The sequence below is a fragment of the Magallana gigas genome, chromosome 5 (assembly GCF_963853765.1).
Source record: "Magallana gigas chromosome 5, xbMagGiga1.1, whole genome shotgun sequence".
Lineage (NCBI taxonomy): Eukaryota > Metazoa > Mollusca > Bivalvia > Ostreida > Ostreidae > Magallana > Magallana gigas.
This window is the reverse complement of record NC_088857.1, coordinates 53,332,115-53,356,225: the sequence shown is the minus strand read 5'-3', so window position 1 is coordinate 53,356,225 and position 24,111 is coordinate 53,332,115. Positions and strand designations below refer to the sequence as shown.

Here is a 24,111-nt window from a genome sequence, read left to right as displayed (position 1 = left end):
TCCATTTTTATTCTGACACAAATCATGTGTATCTATCAATGAGTGCCTAAGAAACTGGTTCAACTATACAAATAATGTCCGTTAAGGGGATATCTTTCCACCCCTTTCTTCTTGATTTGAACAGGGTGAAGGTAACGTAATATTAATTCAATTTAAGTTTTCTCGCACAAACTTGCCATCAATTTCATCACTTTTTTTTGTTCCTAAAGTGGTTAATTACAATTGTTCTAAATTATTTACTTATAAAAATTCAAGCTTTAATTTTTTAGATGATAATATTGCAAATGGAAAAGTATTAGTAGCAGCCTCTCCCTAAAATTTTTAGAGTGTTAAATTTCTTAAATGAAATTGTGTTTTTAAGTGCTTTAACATGTCCAAAATGCCCTTAAAATGCCACAAAAAAGTTGTCTAAAATTTTAAGTTCATCTAAAATTTAAATCGCGTAGAGCAAATTCCATCCAGTTTAAAGACAGTCAATATTCAACAAGGACATTTTCAACTGGTAAAGTTCACTTAAGGAAGGAGTCTTTTCTGGGTTTTTTTGGGGGTTTTTTTTTTGTCAAACGTATATTTGATTAATTGTTCATTTAATCAAGATGAAAGAAAATTAAAATAATATATCTATCTTTCTTTTTTTAAATATCATACAACTTGGCATATAAAAAGTAATCAATGTTTAGAATCTAACAAGGACTATATTTTTGGCGTAATATTAGCGTAGGAAAATATCACATGTTGCGCAATTCAGAATTGCTGCAGATTAATGAGTATGTTTTAGCATTTTAAAAAACAATAACATAAATGTTGGATTTTTTTTTACTAATGTGAACTAATGATAGGATACTTGGGTTTCAGAAAATGTTTTTAAAATATGATTTGCCTATCAAATTACAATTTCATACGCTTTTTAAAGCGCCCATTCTATATGTTGATTTTTGTGAAAAAATCACTAAAATCATTTTTTCTCTTTTATTAAATGGTCAATATATTAGCTTTTCTGTCAATTTATATCTTTATATAAAGTCTTCATAATTCATAAAAATCAGAAATATTTTATTATTGAAAGCATAAAAAAAATAATCAAAAATAATCAAAAAATCTTCAAACATTAAGAAAATTAGAGGAAATGCGGGCTAAGAAATATCAATTTAAGTTTAAGTATTTATTCCAATTTAGAAGTATTAGCTGATAGACATTCTGATATTCTATCATTTCATTGAAGAATAGAATCTTCAAATCAATAAAATATTTTTTCATTATGACGTCACAATGTACATCAAGGTAGCGATGGCGTGAACTTTATCAACGCCGTTAAGCAAAGCATAGACATATAATACAATACATATAGAAATTATATATATGATAAATCTATTTTCGATTAAGTTTCGGGTTAAATATTTTAATAAAATAGTCTTCTTTTACATTGTGACGTCATAATGAACTTTAAAAACACGACGTCATTGACAACGTTACAAACAACGTTTTTAATTTTGTATAACTGTCTGAAGAGCCGACATGGCTGAAAGCGCTAACAGTAAACAATTTATTTAATTTGGACTGTCGCATTCTGTTTTATTTATTTAAGTATTTTTTGCTGTACCAAGGCTTTATTTATCTACATATATATATATATATATATATATATATATATATATATATATATATATATATATATATATATATATATATATATATATATACATGTGGTTATGAAGTTGGTTGGTCATGCAATCAAATCCTGTGAAGCCTTTTTGGTAGTTTTGATCAAGTATTTTTTCACATTGCGGTTTATTATTTATATTTACGTTTGAAAAGACAATTCATCTATACCTTTATTATCATATTTTATCCGCATGTTTTCTTTCCGCCTACCTTTGGTAAACGTGGAACGTGATGATAACGAACATAATTCAAAATAAAAAATCCCGAGAAAAAATTACAAAACTGGAGCAGAGCAAACACGAACCTCCACAGAAACTTGAGTAGTTTTTGGTGCCATGAAAAAGTGGGGATTCTAAGCTGAGCGGTCATACCCGCAGTGTGAATTTTGTTGTTATCAGGAAAACAGAAAAATCCGTTGACAATTCGGTGAATAATAATGGCCAACAATAAGTATGAAAAACGTCAGTCAGCATCCGAGATAGCGAAAGATTTATTTGCTGAAAAGGTCGTTGTATCGATCGTATTACTTACACAATGACGACTTCAATCCATGCTTTTGATTTTTTTGTTTTATCAACTTGTTTGTCAGTAGTTTGCCTCGTTTTACAAATTAATCATACAAAGAGCACGCACTTGTGTATCGAGTAAAATCAGATACAAAACATCACACACAGGTGATTAAGGTATATCTTTACATAAACAAGGAAAGTTGACAATAGGAAAATTGAAATCATCACGTCTGTCATAAAGTTTTGTTGTTATGTAACCTTTAAGGTCATTTTCCAGTAAAATATCTAAATATGAAACTGATGAGCTAGACTATGTGGTATCTTCAATTTCGAGATTTGATTTAGATTTATACATATTCTTTTTTTATATTGTGATATTGTTTTCAGAGAGATGGAGAGAAAATCACCAAGTATAGAAGGGTCCAGAGACAACTTGTAAGAGACTATGTACAAATAAACCATATTTGAAAGATCAACTACCAACTTTGTGGAAAACTATGCAGGACGCGGATCCACTGTTTCTAATAGCTAAAAACCAAATTTTAAAAAAGTTGATTCTCCCTCAGTCAAGAATTTTTTTTATAGGCGCTTAACTTTTTGGGTGTAAATATAGAAAAGATCTTGAAAATATTCCAGTGGAAAGTTTTACTGCCGATGGAGGAATTTTTGATACTAGATCGGATGTTTTCAAAACTTGTAAGGTAGACTTTTCAAAACGTTATACACAAAGTGACACAAACTTTGACATAGAATTATATAATGAATGTCTACAACATACACAATATCTTAACGATATTATGGCGATGCTCTCATATACACCTAATATATAACTTAAAAATATTATCTTTAGGGAGATAGTTGTTCATGCTGTATTACATTCAAAAGAAGGAAAGGCAACTGAGTTCGACCAGATGTATCATAAAGTCATCAAAAACTATGAAATCATTCCCATACTCTAGACTTAATTCCTGTTGTATTTTCAAACAGGCTCAATCTCACAGCAAAGCACGTCAACTGAATTGCATAGATGAATATATGTACAATTGTATAAGGCAATATCCATTTTTATTCTGACACAAATCATGTGTATCTATCAATGAGTGCCTAAGAAACTGGTTCAACTATACAAATAATGTCCGTTAAGGGGATATCTTTCCACCCCTTTCTTCTTGATTTGAACAGGGTGAAGGTAACGTAATATTAATTCAATTTAAGTTTTCTCGCACAAACTTGCCATCAATTTCATCACTTTTTTTTGTTCCTAAAGTGGTTAATTACAATTGTTCTAAATTATTTACTTATAAAAATTCAAGCTTTAATTTTTTAGATGATAATATTGCAAATGGAAAAGTATTAGTAGCAGCCTCTCCCTAAAATTTTTAGAGTGTTAAATTTCTTAAATGAAATTGTGTTTTTAAGTGCTTTAACATGTCCAAAATGCCCTTAAAATGCCACAAAAAAGTTGTCTAAAATTTTAAGTTCATCTAAAATTTTAAATCGCGTAGAGCAAATTCCATCCAGTTTAAAGACAGTCAATATTCAACAAGGACATTTTCAACTGGTAAAGTTCACTTAAGGAAGGAGTCTTTTCTGGGTTTTTTTGGGGTTTTTTTTTTTGTCAAACGTATATTTGATTAATTGTTCATTTAATCAAGATGAAAGAAAATTAAAATAGTATATCTATCTTTCTTTTTTTAAATATCATACAACTTGGCATATAAAAAGTAATCAATGTTTAGAATCTAACAAGGACTATATTTTTGGCGTAATATTAGCGTAGGAAAATATCACATGTTGCGCAATTCAGAATTGCTGCAGATTAATGAGTATGTTTTAGCATTTTAAAAAACAATAACATAAATGTTGGATTTTTTTTTACTAATGTGAACTAATGATAGGATACTTGGGTTTCAGAAAATGTTTTTAAAATATGATTTGCCTATCAAATTACAATTTCATACGCTTTTTAAAGCGCCCATTCTATATGTTGATTTTTGTGAAAAAATCACTAAAATCATTTTTTCTCTTTTATTAAATGGTCAATATATTAGCTTTTCTGTCAATTTATATCTTTATATAAAGTCTTCATAATTCATAAAAATCAGAAATATTTTATTATTGAAAGCATAAAAAAAATAATCAAAAATAATCAAAAAATCTTCAAAAATTAAGAAAATTAGAGGAAATGCGGGCTAAGAAATATCAATTTAAGTTTAAGTATTTATTCCAATTTAGAAGTATTAGCTGATAGACATTCTGATATTCTATCATTTCATTGAAGAATAGAATCTTCAAATCTTAAACAAATGTCTAAAGAACTACAAAGAGCTACACTTAGTTTTATCATCCTTTACGTTGGGGAAAAAGGTAGTGACTTGATCTTTATGCGAAGACAAAAAGGTCAAATTTTATTACTCTTATAGAATCATTTGGTAATATGATCCGTTTAACTGTGTCAAAATTTCATGAATTTATTATGATAAGAAGTATGTTTGATAACGAGAAGACTCCTTCCCGAAAGTGAGAAAAAATTAAGCTTTTGGAAAAAGACCCTGAGTATAAATTCAACGACTATTGGTCTCAATTATCAACGTTTAAAAAGCACCCCGGGTCAATATTCAACGTTGAAACATATCCCCGGTTCAATTCTTAACCAGAGTCAATTTTTTTTTTACCGGACACGGAGTTTGCACTTTCCCTTCCTGGTACTTCAACTTATAACATACTTTGAGTCAAAACATGACATGCCCTAAAATTATCAAAGCGTGAAATAAGATCTTCCGATGTTTCTCCTTGAGAAAGATATGAACCGAACACGATTACCCAGACAGACATATTCCTATGACCCCCCCCCCCCCCTCCGTCAAGCAGAGTTAACATACATTAGAACATTTGAATATAACAAACGCTATTTTGTTCTAATAAGGATTTCTTACTCAATCAAGTCATAATTCAAATACTTTCATTATTTCATAGGACTCAATTTAAAAAACTTTATACACTGTAGAACATTTTGGCCCATCAGCTGTATATTATATTTCACCATTTTTCAGAAAAAAAAAACTTTATCATCGTTTGTGTTTTTGATTTATTTTTACTACCATATCACCGCCTTTCTCATTATACACTCCCTGATGTTCAGTATAACAGTTTTTGGAGGTTACCGCTATTGTACATTCTCAACATATAACTGGATTTTTTTCCTTATTTGTCGGTATCAATTTGCGTGAATCAGTTTCAAGAAAATGCTTATTCGTACACTAGAATAGTATCACAATTAGGTATTATAAATTGATCTTCATTGTTAAATCCACGAAAATTGGTATTCAACGAATATCAATGAAATAAAAGTGCACTGTATGGCACAAAGCTATACTTTTTTAGTTGTAAAACACAATCAACCACCAAAAAAACTGATCAGATTATATAATTAAATTTGAGCCAATAAAAGTTGAAAAAGGAAAAAAGCAGAAAAATTATAAAAATAAACAATTAAAAATACGAATGTTATGGAATGTCTCTGCATGTTATTAAGAGAAAAAAGGCATTAATAAAGATAATTTAATGACAGTTGTTGTTTTAATTTATTGACCTTTAATTAACAGATTTTATGAACTTTTGATCAATAGATTTACCTGAATATGTTCTGTGACATTTTGAATGTTCTGCTTCTCTAAACACGTCTGAAATGTTTCAAATTAGCTAAATTATTAAACGACTCTGTATCCGTTAATTATTCAAAAACTAGTGCTACAGTTTTATTACAGATTTTTAGGTAGAATCTAATTGTTAATAGGCGATATATACTACCTCGATAATAAGAATGGCCATGGTAACACGTGTAATGATGAGAACTATGCGAATTGTTTGTGCTTGAGTTAGTGTCTCTTTTCAATTCTACGCTTCTGGCTTGATTGATTCCATCAGAGGAAACGTAAACCGTGTGTCCGTTTAATGCTTTACTACATTCTGAAATGGATAAATTTTGAATTAAGAAACATTTGTGATCTATTTGAATATGTTAAGAAAATATCGATCGTCAGCTTACACATATTCTTCTTAGTATATTGACCAAAAAATAAGTTTTGTCTCATTAAACTTCAATATTTTAACCCAAACTTAATTTCATTAAACATACTAAGCAACCTACTCTCAAACAATTTAATTCAGGGGGGGTATAACTGGGGAAGATATAGAATCAAAAGAACAATATATAAACTTCAGTTCACTTTTGCATAAAACCAAATTGAAACTCATAAGTTTGATCAAGACTTATCTCAGATGGCTGCAAATGTTTCAACACGTGTGCTACTTTGTCATGTAAATATTTACCATAAGGTCAGAAAATGCAGTCGAAATGTGCAATTGAGTCAAATTTTGTAATCAATATTTGATTATATATATTTCATTCTTCTAACAATAAGATAATAACTTGTCACTCTAAATACCTAATATCTAAATATCTAATTTGCCTAATGAGCTTGTTCAGATGGTATTGAACCTCGTAAACCTATTAAACGTTGAATTTTTTAATTTGCAATAAAAATTAAACCATTCCTGCTAGGCATATAGGTACTTCTTACAATAAAACTCCACTGATATTGATTTGCCTCTACATTTTACAAATAATACTCTGAATCTTTAAAACTAGAGAATATTAAAAGACAAAAAATACTTCATTCTTATATTTTGTAACAGAACAATAACCAGTTCTAATTAGATCAAGACTGCATAAGAAATTAAGTGCAATTATATTATCAGAAATAAAATGAAGCTTCCCTCAAAATGACAAAATTGAATTTTGAGATTAATTAAAAGTTTTGTTTATAAAGTCAGTCTTGCTGATTTTGGAAAAGATAAACGATATTGGGTTAATTTGAATAGTGACGAAGTAATGAAAGGTTTATAATAAGGACAACTGTAACTTTACCAGTTCTGTGTACGTGATGGGGATTGTGAAGTTCTCCACTGACCAGGATACAGTTAATGATGTCCACGTGAGTGCCTTCAGGGAGACTGCGGACTATATACTGACTGTTCACGAGCTCTACATAACACCGGGAATCGTCAAATGGAAAGATATTACAGCAGTCAACCACTAAAAATTAAACAAAACAACAATACAATGTTAAATGCAACGAAAAACTGATATATTACGAATTAGTTTTAATTACCTTTTGATGCAGCTATATTCTGATTCACTACTTTTAAGTATTCTATCAAAGCATTTATTAAAGTCAGTTTCAATATCATTTTATTATGTATTATATGTAATATATAATGTAATATATATAATATGTATTTTTTGTGTTCGGTGGTTTCTCATATAACACTTGTTCATTTTCATGTGCTCACATTTATGTAATGTTTTTACCTTGTAATGCTAAGCAGACAAATATTCCAATATAAGGTATGCCACTTGCCATGTTATCCATTGGTCTGTTAAGCAGAAATAAAGAATTATTGAATTGTATAATTTCAAACTTTTTGTATTCATAAATATTTTGACTCAAAACCAAGCTAATGTATATAATTCTTTTATACAAATTATAACCATTTTTGTTGAATTTTTTAAATACTTTTGGCAAAAAGAAAGTTTTGATTATTTGCATGCATTTTGCAGACTCATAATTCACTAACAGATGTCAATAATTTTCTTAATTTATTAACATAGCCCCCTTCCATATTTTGTAATCATTTTTGGGGCAAATCTCATGCATAATTTTCATAAAAATTCAAGTATGACTCTTTATATTATCTATATATATTAAAAAACATTTTAAGTTATTTTCATTTCTAAATTGTCATTAGGATAAATCGATTACGGATTTTATTGTGTTATGTATATGAGAAAAGAAAGAAAACAATTACAGTATATTTTATCTTTTTATCCCTTTAATGGACTTAGATTACTTGATGCACATGCAAAAATATAGACGCATCCTTTGACATGGATAGTAACACAAAACTCTTATATCTAACAACGTCGTTTCTCATATGTATGATTAGTTTTAAAGGAAAACTCCTAAATAAGACAAGTATATAAATTCAATGAGACATGACATTACAAGTTGGCATACATGTTACTCTACCAAATCTTTTCAAGCTGATATTAAAAAATACACTACTTTGAACAATTTTTTCAACATTAACTGTGTATCGACTTACTTGCAACGAAGATTGTTTCAAGGACAGAGCAACGCTGTCTTGAGATAAGGCTGGTGGGAGCAGTCGGTTCTTGAAGAACTATTTTTAGATTTCAATTTGAATTTATACGAAAACTGTTATATGTCATGAAAAACTGGACCAACATAACGACACAAGTCATGTGAATTGCGGAATAAAATGACATAGCAGTACATGCGTGTTATTTTCTTAATATGAGTACAAAAAAACTTCAGTATCACCAAAAGAAGCCTAAAAAAAAGTATGCAACACTAAAAAAAAACAGGCAAATGTGCACATGTTTAAAATGTTTGAATGATTTTACAATTTTTTGTTTATATAATACGTGCATAAAACAAAATTGTTTTTCAGATATTAACAAATGTGCTCATTTGCATACGCTTTTTAAGGAACCTAGATACGATTTGAGATGAAAACTTTAATTTTTGATACATAAAATACTTTGCTTTTGTATTTCAAATGTTCTACCAATGACTTAAATATGTGAAGTCAAGTTACAAACAAGATACAGAGAAAAAGATCGTTGTTATGTAAACAAAGCTTGAGTCTTATATTTTTTTTACAAACGATGTAAATTAAGGGATTTACAAATCTTTTATTCTTATGCCATAAAAAATCTTTTAGTGTGTTGATTTTTAAACATCAAAAGGCAACATTACATTAAAACTTATACCAATACACAACATATGTGAAAAAAAAAGACTCTCAAGCATTGTATACAAAAATAGGAATACCAACCTCTGTTACTCGGTTGTAAATCGGTATATAACTTACAATTTTGACAAAGTATTTAAAACATCTATATTGATCATTCTATACATTAAGGATGAAAAAAACATTTTTTTCATATTTGAGCTTAAATCGACTTTAATTTTCTTTAAATATGTAAAACAGATGCTCAACAAATGTGAAAATAAACACTTTTTATTTGTGTTAAACTCATGTGAACATTTTTTTTCTGTGTAGATAGAAACAAACACTCGTGTAATGACGCAATATCATCATATTGCAACAACTTAAAAGACAAGAACATATAATCACACTCATAGACAAGCCCGTGTTAATACCAGAAACAATCGAGATCAAATCAGTTCTCAGACTGCACCAAACGAATGAAATGTTTGCATTTACACAATTATCAAGTTATCTTTATTTTTGCAATGACATTAATACATGTTACATGTACCTTATATAGCCTTGGTAGACGTGTGATCAGTAAGCTTACTAATCTCATTCAAACAATTATCCTTGCCCCAGTGTCACTGTAACCTTGCATATGTTGCTATCATTTAAGTGCACTGGATTATGTCGTGAGTTATTCTGACCCCTACTGCACTTTCAGGATAAGGTATTTGCGTATAGATCTTAGCTGCGTGAATCTTATTCTGCGCAATGAGTTTTTGTCCTCTTGAACTAGTATTAATTAAATAAAGCTCAGATGTGTTTTTTTTTAATTTTCAATCAGGTCCCGCACGCATATTTTGCAAGTTGTTTACTTTGTCTTACTTTATATCTTGTGATATTATGAAAAACTTCCATATTTTTATACCAATACAGTTAACATCGAAGACAATTTCGACATTTTTCTGTGTCTTGTGTCATTCCAGAATTTTTAAGCATACTTGGCGTTTTCGGTTAATAAAAATCAGTCTTATTGTTAAGAACATATTAGCATTAAAAGGAATACCCACATTCGTCAACCGTATCCATTTGGTCATTACAAGAAATGTCATCTCGGACAACTGTGGCCACTGCAGTATTCACACCATTTCGACAGGCAGTAATGACATTAATTGTTTTACGACCATGACAAGCTTAGGCAGTTAAACGCTTTCGCTAACACGATGCTTAAGACTCATTTGTTAATCATATTGAGCGAGTTATGTCAATTTAAAGTCAGTCGATAGTAAATAGTTTTACACAGCTCTAGGTTATCATGTACAGTGCATTTAATAAAGTAGAATCAAAAGATGAATATATTAATTTTGCAACCATTCTGAAACAAGACCAATGCAAACTACAGCTTTTCACATTAGGAACAGCCACCCACGGACATAGCATTGTCCCATGGAATGGAAATGCAAATTTTCATTCTTAAAGATATAGTCAAACATTTGCTAAACTTGAACAATACTGGCTGGTATAAAGTTTATTAGAGCTGAAGGTGTTGACTTCTTAATTACCTTCTTAGCAATAGTTGGTTGTACTGCAATTAGCCGGCGTTGTAACATTCCATATTAAATCAATATAAATAAAAACATCACATTAACGTAGCCAGTCATCTGCGTCACTAGGTAGGAACCCAACTGGTATCATTAAAGAAGATATATTTGTTGGACAAACAGTTGCGTACTTTAGACACACTTCAGGTTTTTACAGATTGTGTAGTTACAGTAAAACTTGGAAAGTTAGTCGACATGTCTTCAATGTTGAGTACTTCGGGATAAACGTGTATTGTTTCGAGACAATGTTTTCTTAGATTTAAAGCATATTGAAGTATTAGTATAGGTTTAGAGTACAAAAGAAACCACTCTATTCAACAATTTTTTTTATACTAGTATATGTTTTAGAGTATACTTAAAACACATTTTGTTCAATAATGTTTTAAACTGACATTTCATGCATTGCTTATTATGGCTAGAACAAATTCAATGTCACATGAGAATAAAGCTAAAACAAGAGAATAAAATATGTCGTTACATGCAAACAAGAACTCGAACTGATCAAGTTAGTAAGGGTAGGACTTAAATAGTGTATTCATCAGCGTGACCTGACCAATTTTATCAAAGAAAGAGTACTTAAAAGTACCGCCATAATTTGCTAGAAAATGTATTACTTATTGGAATTGTCACACTGAATTCAATGGAACTATTTTTAGATGCATATTATGCAACTTCCTTTATAGTGTTGAGTATGTTAGTCAATATATGAAACTCACGTGTATTTTGGGGTAGATATGTTTTCTATCAATTATCTCTCTGAGAAGCCGCATAGGTGTTATTTGCCTGATCTTAAATTTTTCTTGAAGCATTTAACAATAATTTCTCTTTAACTAATAATATGCTGAGAGTATAGTTAATCAATTAACTTAATTAAAGCTATATAGTAACATATAGTGAAATTAATTCCTTAAGACTAGTGAGACCTCAAACAGGAAACCGTCTGCATTCGCACAAATATCGTTCACACATTCGTTTAGCTTATTTATTATCCAAGAAAAAAAATCCAATATACATTGTAGTTTCCAATGTCTATTCAATTTAATTTTAAATCATGTTTAAATATTTATATTTGTTTTATATTTATCAAAAGCCAACATAACATCCAGAGCAGTAACAGTGTATCAAATCATGTTTGTCTGACGGCAAGGCATAGAAGTATGGTAATAGTTCAAACTTACGTTAGTCTTAACCGCCGATTCTATGGATGTTGTTTTGAGTAGAATTAGTCAATTACAATACACTTACAAACTAACTATCTGTGTCACATTGGTCTCATTGAATCCCCTTCCCCATTTGAGGAATTTGAATTAACACCCATAAAGTAAAAACATTTTCAAACCTCTAAATTAGCTCGGTCAAGCTTTCTTTCCAGGTACACTTGGCGGTTTTTTTAAGGATGTTAAAGCAATGAGAAATGCACCTTAACATTCTGGAAGAGTACAACACATATTCTTACACTTATCGAACTGCTTCCATTTTGACATATAATCGACATATAATTGCTGCTGATTAAAATTGATTACATTATATGAATATGCAGGTTTAGAAATGATATCTGTATGCTGCAATTGTGTACTGCTTGTGTATTACTTTGTTGGCTTTTGCTGATTGCTGATAATGAAAAATGATATTCCTGAAAATGTGAGACAATTATTTAAGAAATATTTGACAAAGAGAATGAATTACTTCAAGATATTTTGTCTTAGGATTCTTAAATTTCAATGTATAAAATATTTATTGAACAAAAACGAAAAGATATAGACATAATGCTTTTCGCAATTATAAAATAAAATCCAGACACAATTTCCAGCACTTGTTTTAAGTCTTAGATGATAGTTCATTTGTTGCTTCTATACATCATAATGTAAATGGCTACACGCTTTTGAAAATACATGTACCATTAGAACTAGCATTTAAACAACACAAAACAATAAATACCTCGTGCACACGTAATGAAAAGATGTATATTGAGACAAATATGACATAATTTCTTAAGATCAATTCTATGTAAAAATCAGAGTTGTACATATAGGTTCAGGCAGACATAGTGTCAGATTTCTCTATATTGCCTGCAATGATACATATTGATGTAATAAGTCGCAAGATGTCGTAATGTTGTTACTTACGGCTACCGTTACCATGGTAACGGAGACTAGATATAGAAAAAAGGCAACTCTTAGCTACTTCAGAACAACATAGAAAAGTAATTGCAGCTTACCTAAATAATGAATTATCAAATATTAAATTGACTCACTGGTCAATTTTCAAATCAGAGAAAAACATTGTTGGGGGAAAAAAATCTTAAGAATATTACCAGGAGAGCAAAATTTTTTTTTTTTGTAAAACATGATTGTTTTTATTTTTTAAATATCATAGAAGACGGATTTTTCCGTTTTTCTTATAATAGACAAAGAGCACACGGCGGGTGTGACCAGTCAGCAAATGATGCTCACTGCTCCATAGCACCCGATTCTAACTCTAATTTATTTCAGTGGTCCGTGTTTGCTCTGCACCTATTTTGTATTTTGTCTTTGGACTTTTGATTTTGAACAATTCTCGTTATCACCACATGTCCTATAAGTTTTTTAGCACATTAGACACATGGCATACCTTGTATTTCACAAAAAATGGACTTTTTCTCAAAACGTAAGTGCAATTTTAGTTAATTTTTTCCGATCATGCATTATGTTATGTGATGATATGGGGTGATAATGTTCAAAATTTGCTCATTCGTTGCAAGATCAATGATGTGTAGGCAAACATTTTTTTCCCTTTTAAGTATGCATCACATTACATATAATTGTTGTTTTAAATATCACTAGAACTATTTCTCAGCGAGGAATTATTTCTGGTATTACAGTATATATCATCTTTAGATGCTGAATCTTTTGCTGTTGCATATTCATTGTTTGGTTCTACGATTTGTGTTCTGACATTAGAGTAATCATCGTGGCTTTCCAGAAAATGTTGATGAGAATATGCATCGTCAAGTCCCTCCTCTCTGTGACTATTTCTTTGAAGGTGGTCATATTCCTCTCCAAAATTAGTGGTTGACGCATAGTTTTCATTTTGATTGAAGTTTAAAACGCGATTATGGACGTCATATCCGTAATCATTGACATCGTGTATATTTGCGTCGTACATTTCTAAGTTATCTTGTCCAAGTCTATGTGTTGCTGCATACTCTGGTTTATCTGAAGAAAAATTTGCATTGAGAACTCGATGAAAATTTTAGGTATTCAATTATTTCTTTCAAGCAATATGCAAGATAGATGCACATTTTTCATTTAAATTTAAATTTTGTTTTGATAAAACGCATTTATGCGTCAACATTTTTTAACGAGAAAATAAATAAGCCATGTTACTTTTTAACTTAAAATGTCATTGAAGTTAATGTGAATTTATCTCTGTGAGAGTTATTTCTTTCTTTAAAAAAACCCCATAATATCATAAAATGCACTAAGTTGAAATTGCCACTTACCTTGAATGATGTATGGTTCGGCTTTTCCGTATCCTGGATTGTGTGCATTTTGTGGTATTTTACTGCAAAAAAAACATCATTCTGATTATGATTGAAGCTGCACAATACCAGGGATGTAATAAACATGTATCATAAAATCTGGATATAATGTATGCTATTTCAAATTAGATACTCATAAACAGTCAATTAATGTTATTGCTAGTACATACAAAATCTTATTTTGAATACAGCGTACTTATGAAAGTAAAGTAGCTACACCTAAATAACGTAAGTTACCAAAAATCTTAAATCTAAATTCAGTATTTTCTTACAATGAGGGTGCTGAAAATTTTAAGATCAATGATAAATAGTTTTCCTAAAGTATTAAATTTAATTATTTGAGAGATACAATTAGGTGTAAATAAAGAAACATTAAAGAGAAGAACAAATAATACCGAAAAGGGTGAAAATATACCATTCGATGGAACATCATATCAAAGCCTGGTTTACCTAGTTCTTTTCCGCCACATTACCGCTACAACAGTCAAAGCAATACCAAGAATCACCAGAAGGGACACCACCACCGGTACGACCGTTGATACAATGGACGACTCTAGCGCTGAACTTTCTTCAATAGTGTCTTTTTGACCGGATGAAGGAACTAATGTACCTGTAAAATTCATTGGAAATACCAACAATTTTTCATAGTTATATATGTAATCTTTTTATACACAGAGCTATACATTTTTCAAAACACTATCCCACCCACCCCCCCCCCCTTTAAAAAATGCGGAATAACTGCTCAATACTGTTTAACAATAGTCTCGTTAAAATTTTAATTCAAGTCCCTTAAACTTTAAAAGTTAATATTGGTAAACCAAAAACTGTAACATCAATATTCTTTTTACATCATGATTCTTTGAACACAAACAATCATTATTTCAGATATTTACTTGATATATAAAATGAATGTTATTTTTCTAAAAACACACAAGACAAAGGGCTACAGTCAACAAAATCACCGAATACAAAATTTATTTCACCCAAGAAAATGATAAATACATATAATAACTTTACTCACTCCTTTTCTTCTATATTTTCTAACTTAATAACCCTCTAGTAGCCAGGTAATATATGTCTTAAATTGAAGTAATGAGATTAAAAATTGATAAAAAAAAAAGTTTACAAAATCAACACTGGTACATACTATTACAAATTGGGCCAGCATACTGCTCCCTGCATGAACAACCATGTTTTGCTATACAAACAATTTGTGTTTGTTCCCCATTGCAGCAAATATCTAAACAGAAGTAACGAACAAATAAAATATTTAGAAACAAGTTAACTGCATCAGAAAAATTTAATGGGTAACCATGTTAGGTGACATATATATTTCACAACAAAGTTATACCACTTTACTGACCTGAGTAACAATCAACACATGCTTTTTGTACCCCTTAATAAGATAGGTGAACTGTGTACGTTATCATCAAGGTACAACAGTTTGGTAAAATTTGAATTTCAATTAAATATATACATTAGTAAGGGTGCATATATAGACACATCACAAATTAAAGCATCGTAAATCTAATACAAATATATATGCATTACGTAAATAAGTTCATGTTCCTCCCTTGGTCAAAAATGGCTATGAATTCTATTATTTTTAGAATTTGAAATACATTACGAAAAGATGTGTACCTATAAATCTAAACAAGTCTAATAATGCTGGTGCTTTGAATTCATAGACAAACCGCCAAATATTCATCATTTTTATGTTTTGGATCAATTAGATTCATATAAGTTTAGTGTTAGATAACATTTGTTATTGTATAAGATTTAATAATGATTATATGATATCATTTATATCATACTTTTGAAGCAAACTAATGATTCCCATTAACATATACATCTATCAGCTACCCCCCTTTTTTTTTTTACAATTGATTATAGAATATCTAACATGAATATTACAATTCTAAAACAACAGTGAATAAATATGGCACATCCTGATTGGAGTAAATAGCTTTGATCGTTTTTCATCGTAATGATTGATGCATTACCGATGACTTTATACACCCTGTAACAGCACTTGACATTCCTTCTTGTCTGTGATCCTCACGTTTCAATGAACAAAGAGGCCAGTAGGCCTTAACGGTCTCCTGAATCTCATAGCCTACACACAAACAAGTTGTGGAGTCTCATATATGCATTTAACTAAAAAAAATTATTCAGGAGTACAAAAATTATAATATTGTAATGACTATGAACACTTTAATTTTAGGGAAAAAGCTGAAAGATCATAAAAAGTGCAGGACCTGATATTGAAAAGGTGCAAGACTCTGATACAAATAATTTGCCTATATCTGTTACCTTTCAAGATAGGTTTCATGTGTATATGTTTTTATAGATAAAGCTAAAAAAAAAATGTGGCTATTATACATGTTTAACTTAAAACAGCCCCCATCCCCAATCCCTAGGGGCAGACATAAACTCTCCCTGTGGACATTTTTAAAAAATTCCAGCTTTAAACACTCTAAAGTGTTACTCACCTCTGTTCGATCTTTTGAATATTCAACCTTAAGAGATAGATAAAATTACCACATGCAACTGGTATTGAAATTGCTAAATTGGCCCCACTTTACAGGCTGAACCTCTGATTCAGGGCCAATGAATTTCATAGTCTTAGTAGAAGGCTTCATGGGCATCATAACCATGCATTCAGTTTTTTCCCAATATGTGTGGGAGTAGGAAAGAAACTTTTTGAAAATTTGGCCTTTTTCACATTTGGCCCTATCTGTGGCGCCCTGGGAGTGGTAGAGCCATAATCTTAACAATTTACTGAGATTTCTCTTACCACTGAGATGCTTCACACAAAAGATGGTAAGAAATGGCCTTGTCATTTTCGGGAAGTTAAAATTTAAAATTGTTAACGCAAAACGCACACCACACGACGCACGACGACGGACGAAGACCAATTGCAATTGGTCGTCTGAGTGAATTAGGTGACCTTATATAACTAAATAGAAATAGTGAATCTTAATACAATATAATACAATATTAGTCATTATATGATACAATAGACGATATATATGGAAATATGGCTCGTTTTAATATCAAATGACATTGTATATTGAAATTTTCTCACCGGCTGAACGATAACTTAACGATCGAAAAATGATTTGTTAAAAATACAATTTAAAAGTAATGGACTCGCCTAATAAGAATTAAATGGCATTTATAAAGTCACCTCAAACACGCTTAGTGAAATTTAACATGACATGGGTGGTACAGGTGAGTAACATTATATACGGTTAAGCGCTGTCATTTCTCGTAAATATATATCATTACAATTAGAATGGCCGAGAGATACATTTTTCTTCTTTTGCATTGATTTATCTTGGGCATTAAATGTATCATAAGAGTGTACGTATATCAAGGATAAAATAAATGCCAAATTGATCAGAAATTCGAAAATTTGATATATAATTCTTTACGTATTACACAACATCATTTAGTTTTCGTTAGAGAAGTCAATTGTGTAATCAATGTATAAACATACTAGACGAAGAATAGTCAAAAGACCTAACTTCAGCTTAGATAAGATAAGCTAAAAAAAAATGTAATCATTTAATATTTATTCGTTTGATGAGATATCGGCGCTTCTGATTGGTCGAAAAATTTCTCTGATACCTGAATCAATAAAAATTTTGCCGGATCTACTTTTCTCAACTGTTCCGGGGCCCGTTTCGTCGTATCTTATGCCTTTTAGTGAACGTCCGGCGTAAACTGCGTTTCACTAAGAGGCGTACGCCTGGCCGTAAACACTAGTATCGGACTAAGTTAAGGCCAAACTTACGTCCTTGACAACGAACTTATGCACATGCGCAGACAGATGATTAACGGTAGAAAGGAGGATAGATATTCTTTAGATAGATAAAAAGATCTCAATTGTGTTTGCGTGAGAGAGAGAGAGAGAGAGAGAGAGAGAGAGAGAGAGAGAGAGAGAGAGAACCGTAAAGTATTCAGGCATACTACGACAAAATCACAGAGCAAAACTTGCTAACATGTTTAATTTGAAAGATATATTTGATGAAGCATATAGTATATGTTCATTCAAAATTATTAACTCAACACTACAGAACTATTTTGTTATCCATGTCTGCAGTGATTAAACCATGCTTCGAACACCCTTGGAATTTCTCTTTTGATCATGCGTCAATTATGGCCCGAGTATAAATATTTTTTATTAAATTTTCTGGTTTCCTCTTGCTATATAATTGAAAGAAAATCAGTGCATTTGTTTAAAAATACTAAATATAGCGAATTAATGCAGTATTGAGCTTTTAAACCATGAATTGGACAATATTCAGCAAGCATCGAAAAACCATACAACAGATACATGTAAAAAAAATACCGAAATTTTGATATTTCATGCCGATAAAAAAAAACAAAAACGAAGAGGCTCGAATAAATATATTTATTACTTTCATATTCAGATTTGTGTCAATGTAAAATGTGGAGCAAAAATGACTTAGTAAATAATTGATGAATTCCAACTCTAATTTTTTGATACATTTAAGAGAAAAATACATTTAAGAGAAAGGGTACATACAAACCATAAGTGCATGCACGTTTATTTGTAAATGTTTCACCAGTTTTCAGATCCAAGGTACAGATGTAAGTTAATAAAGAGTAGGTGTGTGCAATCTACGAAATAAAATCTATTTAATCTGGAATCAGTGTTTGCATCGGTTGTATGATTAACACATTATCTAATATTTAAAAAAAAGAGGAATTTTGACGACTCCAAAACATAGTTGGAGCTTTCATCATATTTTGGTATTTACATTTTAACAATACTGAAAATACTTTTGTGATTAACCTTAGTTTAACTACCTAAGCTAACACTTTTTACTCCCAAATATGAAATAAAAAAAAGAAAATATAAAAGTCAATTATTCACTTAGTGAGCTTTAAATTTCAAAATATCCTGCTCACACAAATTTTGCGTGAAAGTGTGGGGGGGGGGGGGGGGGGGGGGTGAAATGCTTGAAATGCTAGACATTTCTTATACAAATATACCTTTGTACTACATGTGCATCAAGTATGTATATTTTCTGCATTATTCACTGCCAAATTTACTAAAAAATATGAAATTATTGATCAAAAATAATCGAATGAAAACTATATATCGATTGTCTAAATATGACATTTTTACATGTAAATGGCAAGTGCAAATATAAAGAATGTGCATTAAACATGGTAAGAAAGTCTCTATTCGAGAATTGGTACCACCTATCAAAACTCTATTTTCTTAATTTCATATGAAATTACACTGTAATAAAATTTATATGACAGATTGTACATTTAACATTACGGTCAGCACCGATATTCTCAACAACAGAATTAGCAGTCAATTCCTGTTCACGCCTTATGTTATGACTACCCTTGGCTAGGCGTAGATTTTTGTCTTCACTTAAGACGGGTGCAGAGTTACGCCTTTGAGTGAAACGGACTTTAGTCCAAATATTTGAATTAAGTCCGGACTTACGACAGGCGTAATGTTACGCCGGGCGTACGCCTTTTCATGAAACGAGCCCCTGATCTAACACTATTTATAGAACGGGAATTTCCAAGATAAAAACAGTCAACAAAAAAAATGTTAAGTTGTGTCTGTTTAATTGTCAGCAATCAAAATACAACTTTATAAATGTAAAAATTAAAAGTTTAACCTTCAAAATTAAACAATGCACATTATTTAATTCACGAAATAGAAAATTAAGCGTCTTTTCACGATTTCGTCTGCTTATGATCAACGATCAACATTTACGACGAAGCTGGCTGTTCCTGAGACTTCCAATTCCAGGAATGATAATAACGAACATAGTCATATACACTTTCACAGTAACACTGCTGTTCAAATTTGGTAACGATGAGTTTTAAATTAACACACTTACATGATCGGTCATCAGAATAAGCATTGTAAAACAAAGGTATTGGTAGTGCATCAAGTGAACTCCTTCGGCGCAGATATACCATTAAGTACATTACTGGCTATCTTGTTACCAAAACGTTTACAAAAGTCACTTATACATACTAGTCCTTGTCGACATATCAACTATTTTCGTCCACGATCGCCTCTCCTTGCATGGTTATGTCCAGTTGCATAATCCAGTGATCTTACATGAAACCCAGTTTTAACGAATCTTTCTGCACAGTGAGTAATATCACAAGCTATCGCATCTATTTTCCTTTCGTTTTTAATTCAGCCGGTTCAGATTTTAACTCACTATTTGTGTTTAATCTATTAAATTCAGCTCAATATCTCTGCATCAGCTGAAGGCGCATCCAGTTTGAATATTGTTGCTGTTGTTGTTTTGTATTCATACGCACCGCTTCATTTACATTATTTACATTTTTAATCAATAACACTTCCCATTTTATGATTTGAAAATGTTTTATTAAATGATAAGAAACGCACATTGTTGAAATTTTCCGGTCATTTTTTTCTTTGATACGTCGATCAATAGAAAAATTATTATCTAAATTTCTTAAATACTTTCACATCTGGTATAATGACTTACTTTGCATGTCTTTTATCAAGGATTGTTCAGGGGTGTTGCTTTGGTTACAATTTTCAGCTACTTGTTGACATGTCATGTTATACGAAGTAAGGCAATTTAGTGTATTTGTGGCTAGGCATATATCTGCGGGAAAAAAATTGTCTGTTATTATTGTTCTTTACACGTTACAGTTTCACTTGATACGTTTTCTCTTCAAGATGAAATGGAGCCATTGATGACTTTAACATTCCGACACATATTTGGGTATTTAAATATTGGTGATTGAATATTTCATAGTATATATAACTATATGAGTCAATGTTTGTTTATACGCTATCTTATCTGAAATATCTACTTTTTCGATATTTCATTTAGGAATGAATTCAATATTTTTTAGTTTTATATGGTATAAAATGGTATGGGGCAGTTTATGCTTTATAAACCGCGATTTCTAAAAAATCGCGTGAACTATCACAAACCATTTTATATCGTAAAAAACTAATACATACTGAATTCTATGCTTATAATTCAATTTTTGTAATTAGTTGTAACTGACCCTAGTTTGACGGTGACAACATTCTTTATACATTTATTTTTTGCCGATCAAAAATCACGTTACAACCAGAATATAATTAATAATGTATAAACCTTTGAACAGGTTTGTTGTACTTTTTTTTTGTAGAATAAGTCTGATCATTAGCACTTACGGGTGCCTGACTAGTGACAAAATCACGCAGTTCACGAACAATGCGAGGTCTCATACAAAAATTAACGAATAATGAAAAAATCACAGATCGAAATAATGCATTATTTAAGTATTGAATGCTTATTTTGGTTGTCGTCGGTCCTATGACAAACCAAGCGGTGCAGACAAATTGAATACCGCACGTTACAGCGGTATGATAATTTGTCTGCACCGCTTAGTGTGTCATAGGATCGACGACATCCAGAAATAAGCATTCAATGCTTATATTTTCATACTCATGTCTATATGTTTGAAATATTGTGCATCACCGCTATAAAGCCAGTATTTGCGCGCTTACTCAGGGATATGAAACATACATGGAACGGCCATATTAACATGTTATTTAGTCAGCTTCCGCGACAAAAAATATAGTGCCAGAAACTTTGTGAAGAAAAATCTTTTCTTTTAAGGAGTAGATATATATTAATGATTGTTTTTCAAAATTACATATTAAATCGGTTATGTAAGATTGAAAATTTCATTTAATCTTACAAAATTAAATATTCTCAAAACACGTGAAGACGTTAACTTTCTATCTGTACTCATGGCGCAGGAATTAGCGAAATGTATTCATAGAAAATTGAACGTTGCAGATTTCCATTGCAAATATACACTGAATGTAAATATAGTTATATGCATCGTTTTTGAAAGTCTTATAAAATTAATTTTCAGTAGATTAATCATACGAAGGTAATGATATATCGTACTTATTTAACATTTTATCACAATAGAAATAAAATTTACATTCACTTACGTGCTGGAGAACATGATCCATTTACATTATCACACACTTCTGTCTCGTTACAAGAGCAGTTTTGGGCACATCCATCCCCATAGTGGAACAGATCACACCCTGTAATTTAAAGTACTCTATGTACATGTTACTAAGGTGAACTAAACAATTTTAATTTGATCGATATAATTGATCTACGGGGAGATAGTCTATTTATTTTATCATGGGAATGACCTAAACCAACATTAAAAGATTGTTGAAGGTAGTCTATTCACCTAACTGTTTGCACTTAAAACTTTTTAAAGCAGTATCTTGATTTTAAATATACATGTATAAGGAAAAATTAGCTCAAAATGAGTAAGTTTTGAGTCTGTTGTCATCTAATGCAAGTTTTCTCAAACATGTAAAAGAAAGGGGCACAAACTGTAAAGCTATGGAAGAGTTTAGAAAATGTACTTCTTCCATACACTTCAGAGTTGACTTCATATTACGTAAAGAGATTCGCTCCTCGGGTTTTGGGTAGCCATTTTGGGTCACCTCAAGTCTGAAAATTCTACATCAGATTAAGTATATTTATATTTTACGATGCCAAAATAAAAAAAAAAATTACAAGTTTACTACTGAGTTTCATATGAGGCTTTATTTTGTGGAGGAAGGTTTCCTAGAAGAAAATGAACATTATTCATAACTCATTGGTTTAAGAGTACTGTATCTTAATCTTCCTAATTTTCAGCGCATACCTAGCTTCAAGATAGTTTATTCATTTGGATACCTTCATGTTGTTAAAAAAAACTTATTTGAACAATATTTTTTTTTTAATTTATTGTTTTGATTCCATACATACTAATGTTTACATTAATAAATTCAGTTTTTATAAATTTTATAAATAAACTCACTCACACACAAGTATATTTACATACATTTTTTAATATTAGTGGTAAATGGTTACTTTGCTCACCTCAAAAAAAAAAATGAAAAACAAAAAAACAAATAATAATACGAATAGTAATAATCATAATATCATAAACTAATCTAAAATGTTTTTCCACAATGTGTTGTAAGCCACAATTTTTCAAAATTGCGCAGCTTTTGATTTTGGATAGCAGCATATTTTTCTACATGATATTTTATTCTTAAATGACTGAGTAATCCAAGAAAATTTGGCATTTTATTTTGCATTAAGGATATAATGATATATTGTTTAACATATAGAATTATGAAGTTTATAGCCCTGTTATTGTTTGACAATGGTAGCTCACCCAGAATAACATTCGAAACATTAAAACCAACTCTTTCAGTGGTCTTTCTGTATATATGAAGTCTTAAATCACTCCAGAGTGTTTGTACTTTATTACAAGCAATGAAAACACGTATTATTGTTTCAATATTTTCCATACAAAAACCACAACAGTCAGAAGTTTTAATGTTAATTTTCTTCAGGTATTTTCCAACAGAAACTAGATGCTGTCATTAGACAGTAATACCCGCACCATGTGTTTGCCCCTAAGTAACACTGTTTTGTACCAGTTTAATTAAAATTGAAGGCTATATGCAAGCTCCGGTAATACAATTAAAATTTATAATTTTCATAACTGAAGGATGAGATCCCTTCCCATATGATAATACACATCGTGACATGAGCAGCACTTAGTGTGCAATTTGGGGTAGAACTGTTTGCAGTGAATTTTCAGTTAATCAATAATCTGAACATTCTATGTCATAGAAAGTATAATGGTCTACATAATTATTACAAACAAAATTAAAAATTAAATTATGCCCCCTCCCCGTGGCGGTTGCCGGTTTTAGATTTGCTTCTGTGTGCCTACATGAACATCATCGTGTGCACAGATTTAGAGAAGGGGTGGGAGTGAGGGGTCCAGACACCCCCCTCCCCAAGAAAATTCATTTATATCAATTGTAAAATTACCAAAAATACACCTTGGACCCCAATGCTCTTACAGACATGTAAACGCTCAAACCCATTGCGCTTCAATGTTAGGTAACATTATTTGGGGGGTAAATATTTAA

The 24,111-nt window shown here is 30.7% G+C and overlaps 2 protein-coding genes across 2 annotated transcripts in view; both read right to left on the bottom strand.

Moving 5' to 3' along the window:
* Positions 1–24,111, bottom strand: part of LOC136275239 (uncharacterized) — a 47,033-nt gene that overhangs the window by 16,764 nt on the left and 6,158 nt on the right. The window contains exons 2-12 of the mRNA XM_066083523.1: positions 22,105–22,203; positions 20,627–20,749; positions 15,247–15,339; positions 14,550–14,709; positions 14,061–14,122; positions 9,544–13,773; positions 8,340–8,408; positions 7,546–7,610; positions 7,102–7,269; positions 5,982–6,140; positions 5,807–5,854 (exon numbers count right to left, since the gene is read on the bottom strand). Of these exons, the coding sequence (XP_065939595.1) occupies positions 5,807–5,854; positions 5,982–6,140; positions 7,102–7,269; positions 7,546–7,606 (436 nt within the window). The 5' untranslated portion in view covers positions 7,607–7,610; positions 8,340–8,408; positions 9,544–13,773; ... (3 more) ...; positions 20,627–20,749; positions 22,105–22,203. The remainder of the gene's footprint in view (positions 1–5,806; positions 5,855–5,981; positions 6,141–7,101; positions 7,270–7,545; positions 7,611–8,339; positions 8,409–9,543; positions 13,774–14,060; positions 14,123–14,549; positions 14,710–15,246; positions 15,340–20,626; positions 20,750–22,104; positions 22,204–24,111) is intronic.
* Positions 13,388–24,111, bottom strand: part of LOC105322094 (multiple epidermal growth factor-like domains protein 10) — a 40,113-nt gene continuing 29,389 nt past the window's right edge. The window contains exons 10-12 of the mRNA XM_066085274.1: positions 14,550–14,709; positions 14,061–14,122; positions 13,388–13,773 (exon numbers count right to left, since the gene is read on the bottom strand). Coding sequence (XP_065941346.1) covers positions 13,388–13,773; positions 14,061–14,122; positions 14,550–14,709 — 608 coding nt within the window. The remainder of the gene's footprint in view (positions 13,774–14,060; positions 14,123–14,549; positions 14,710–24,111) is intronic.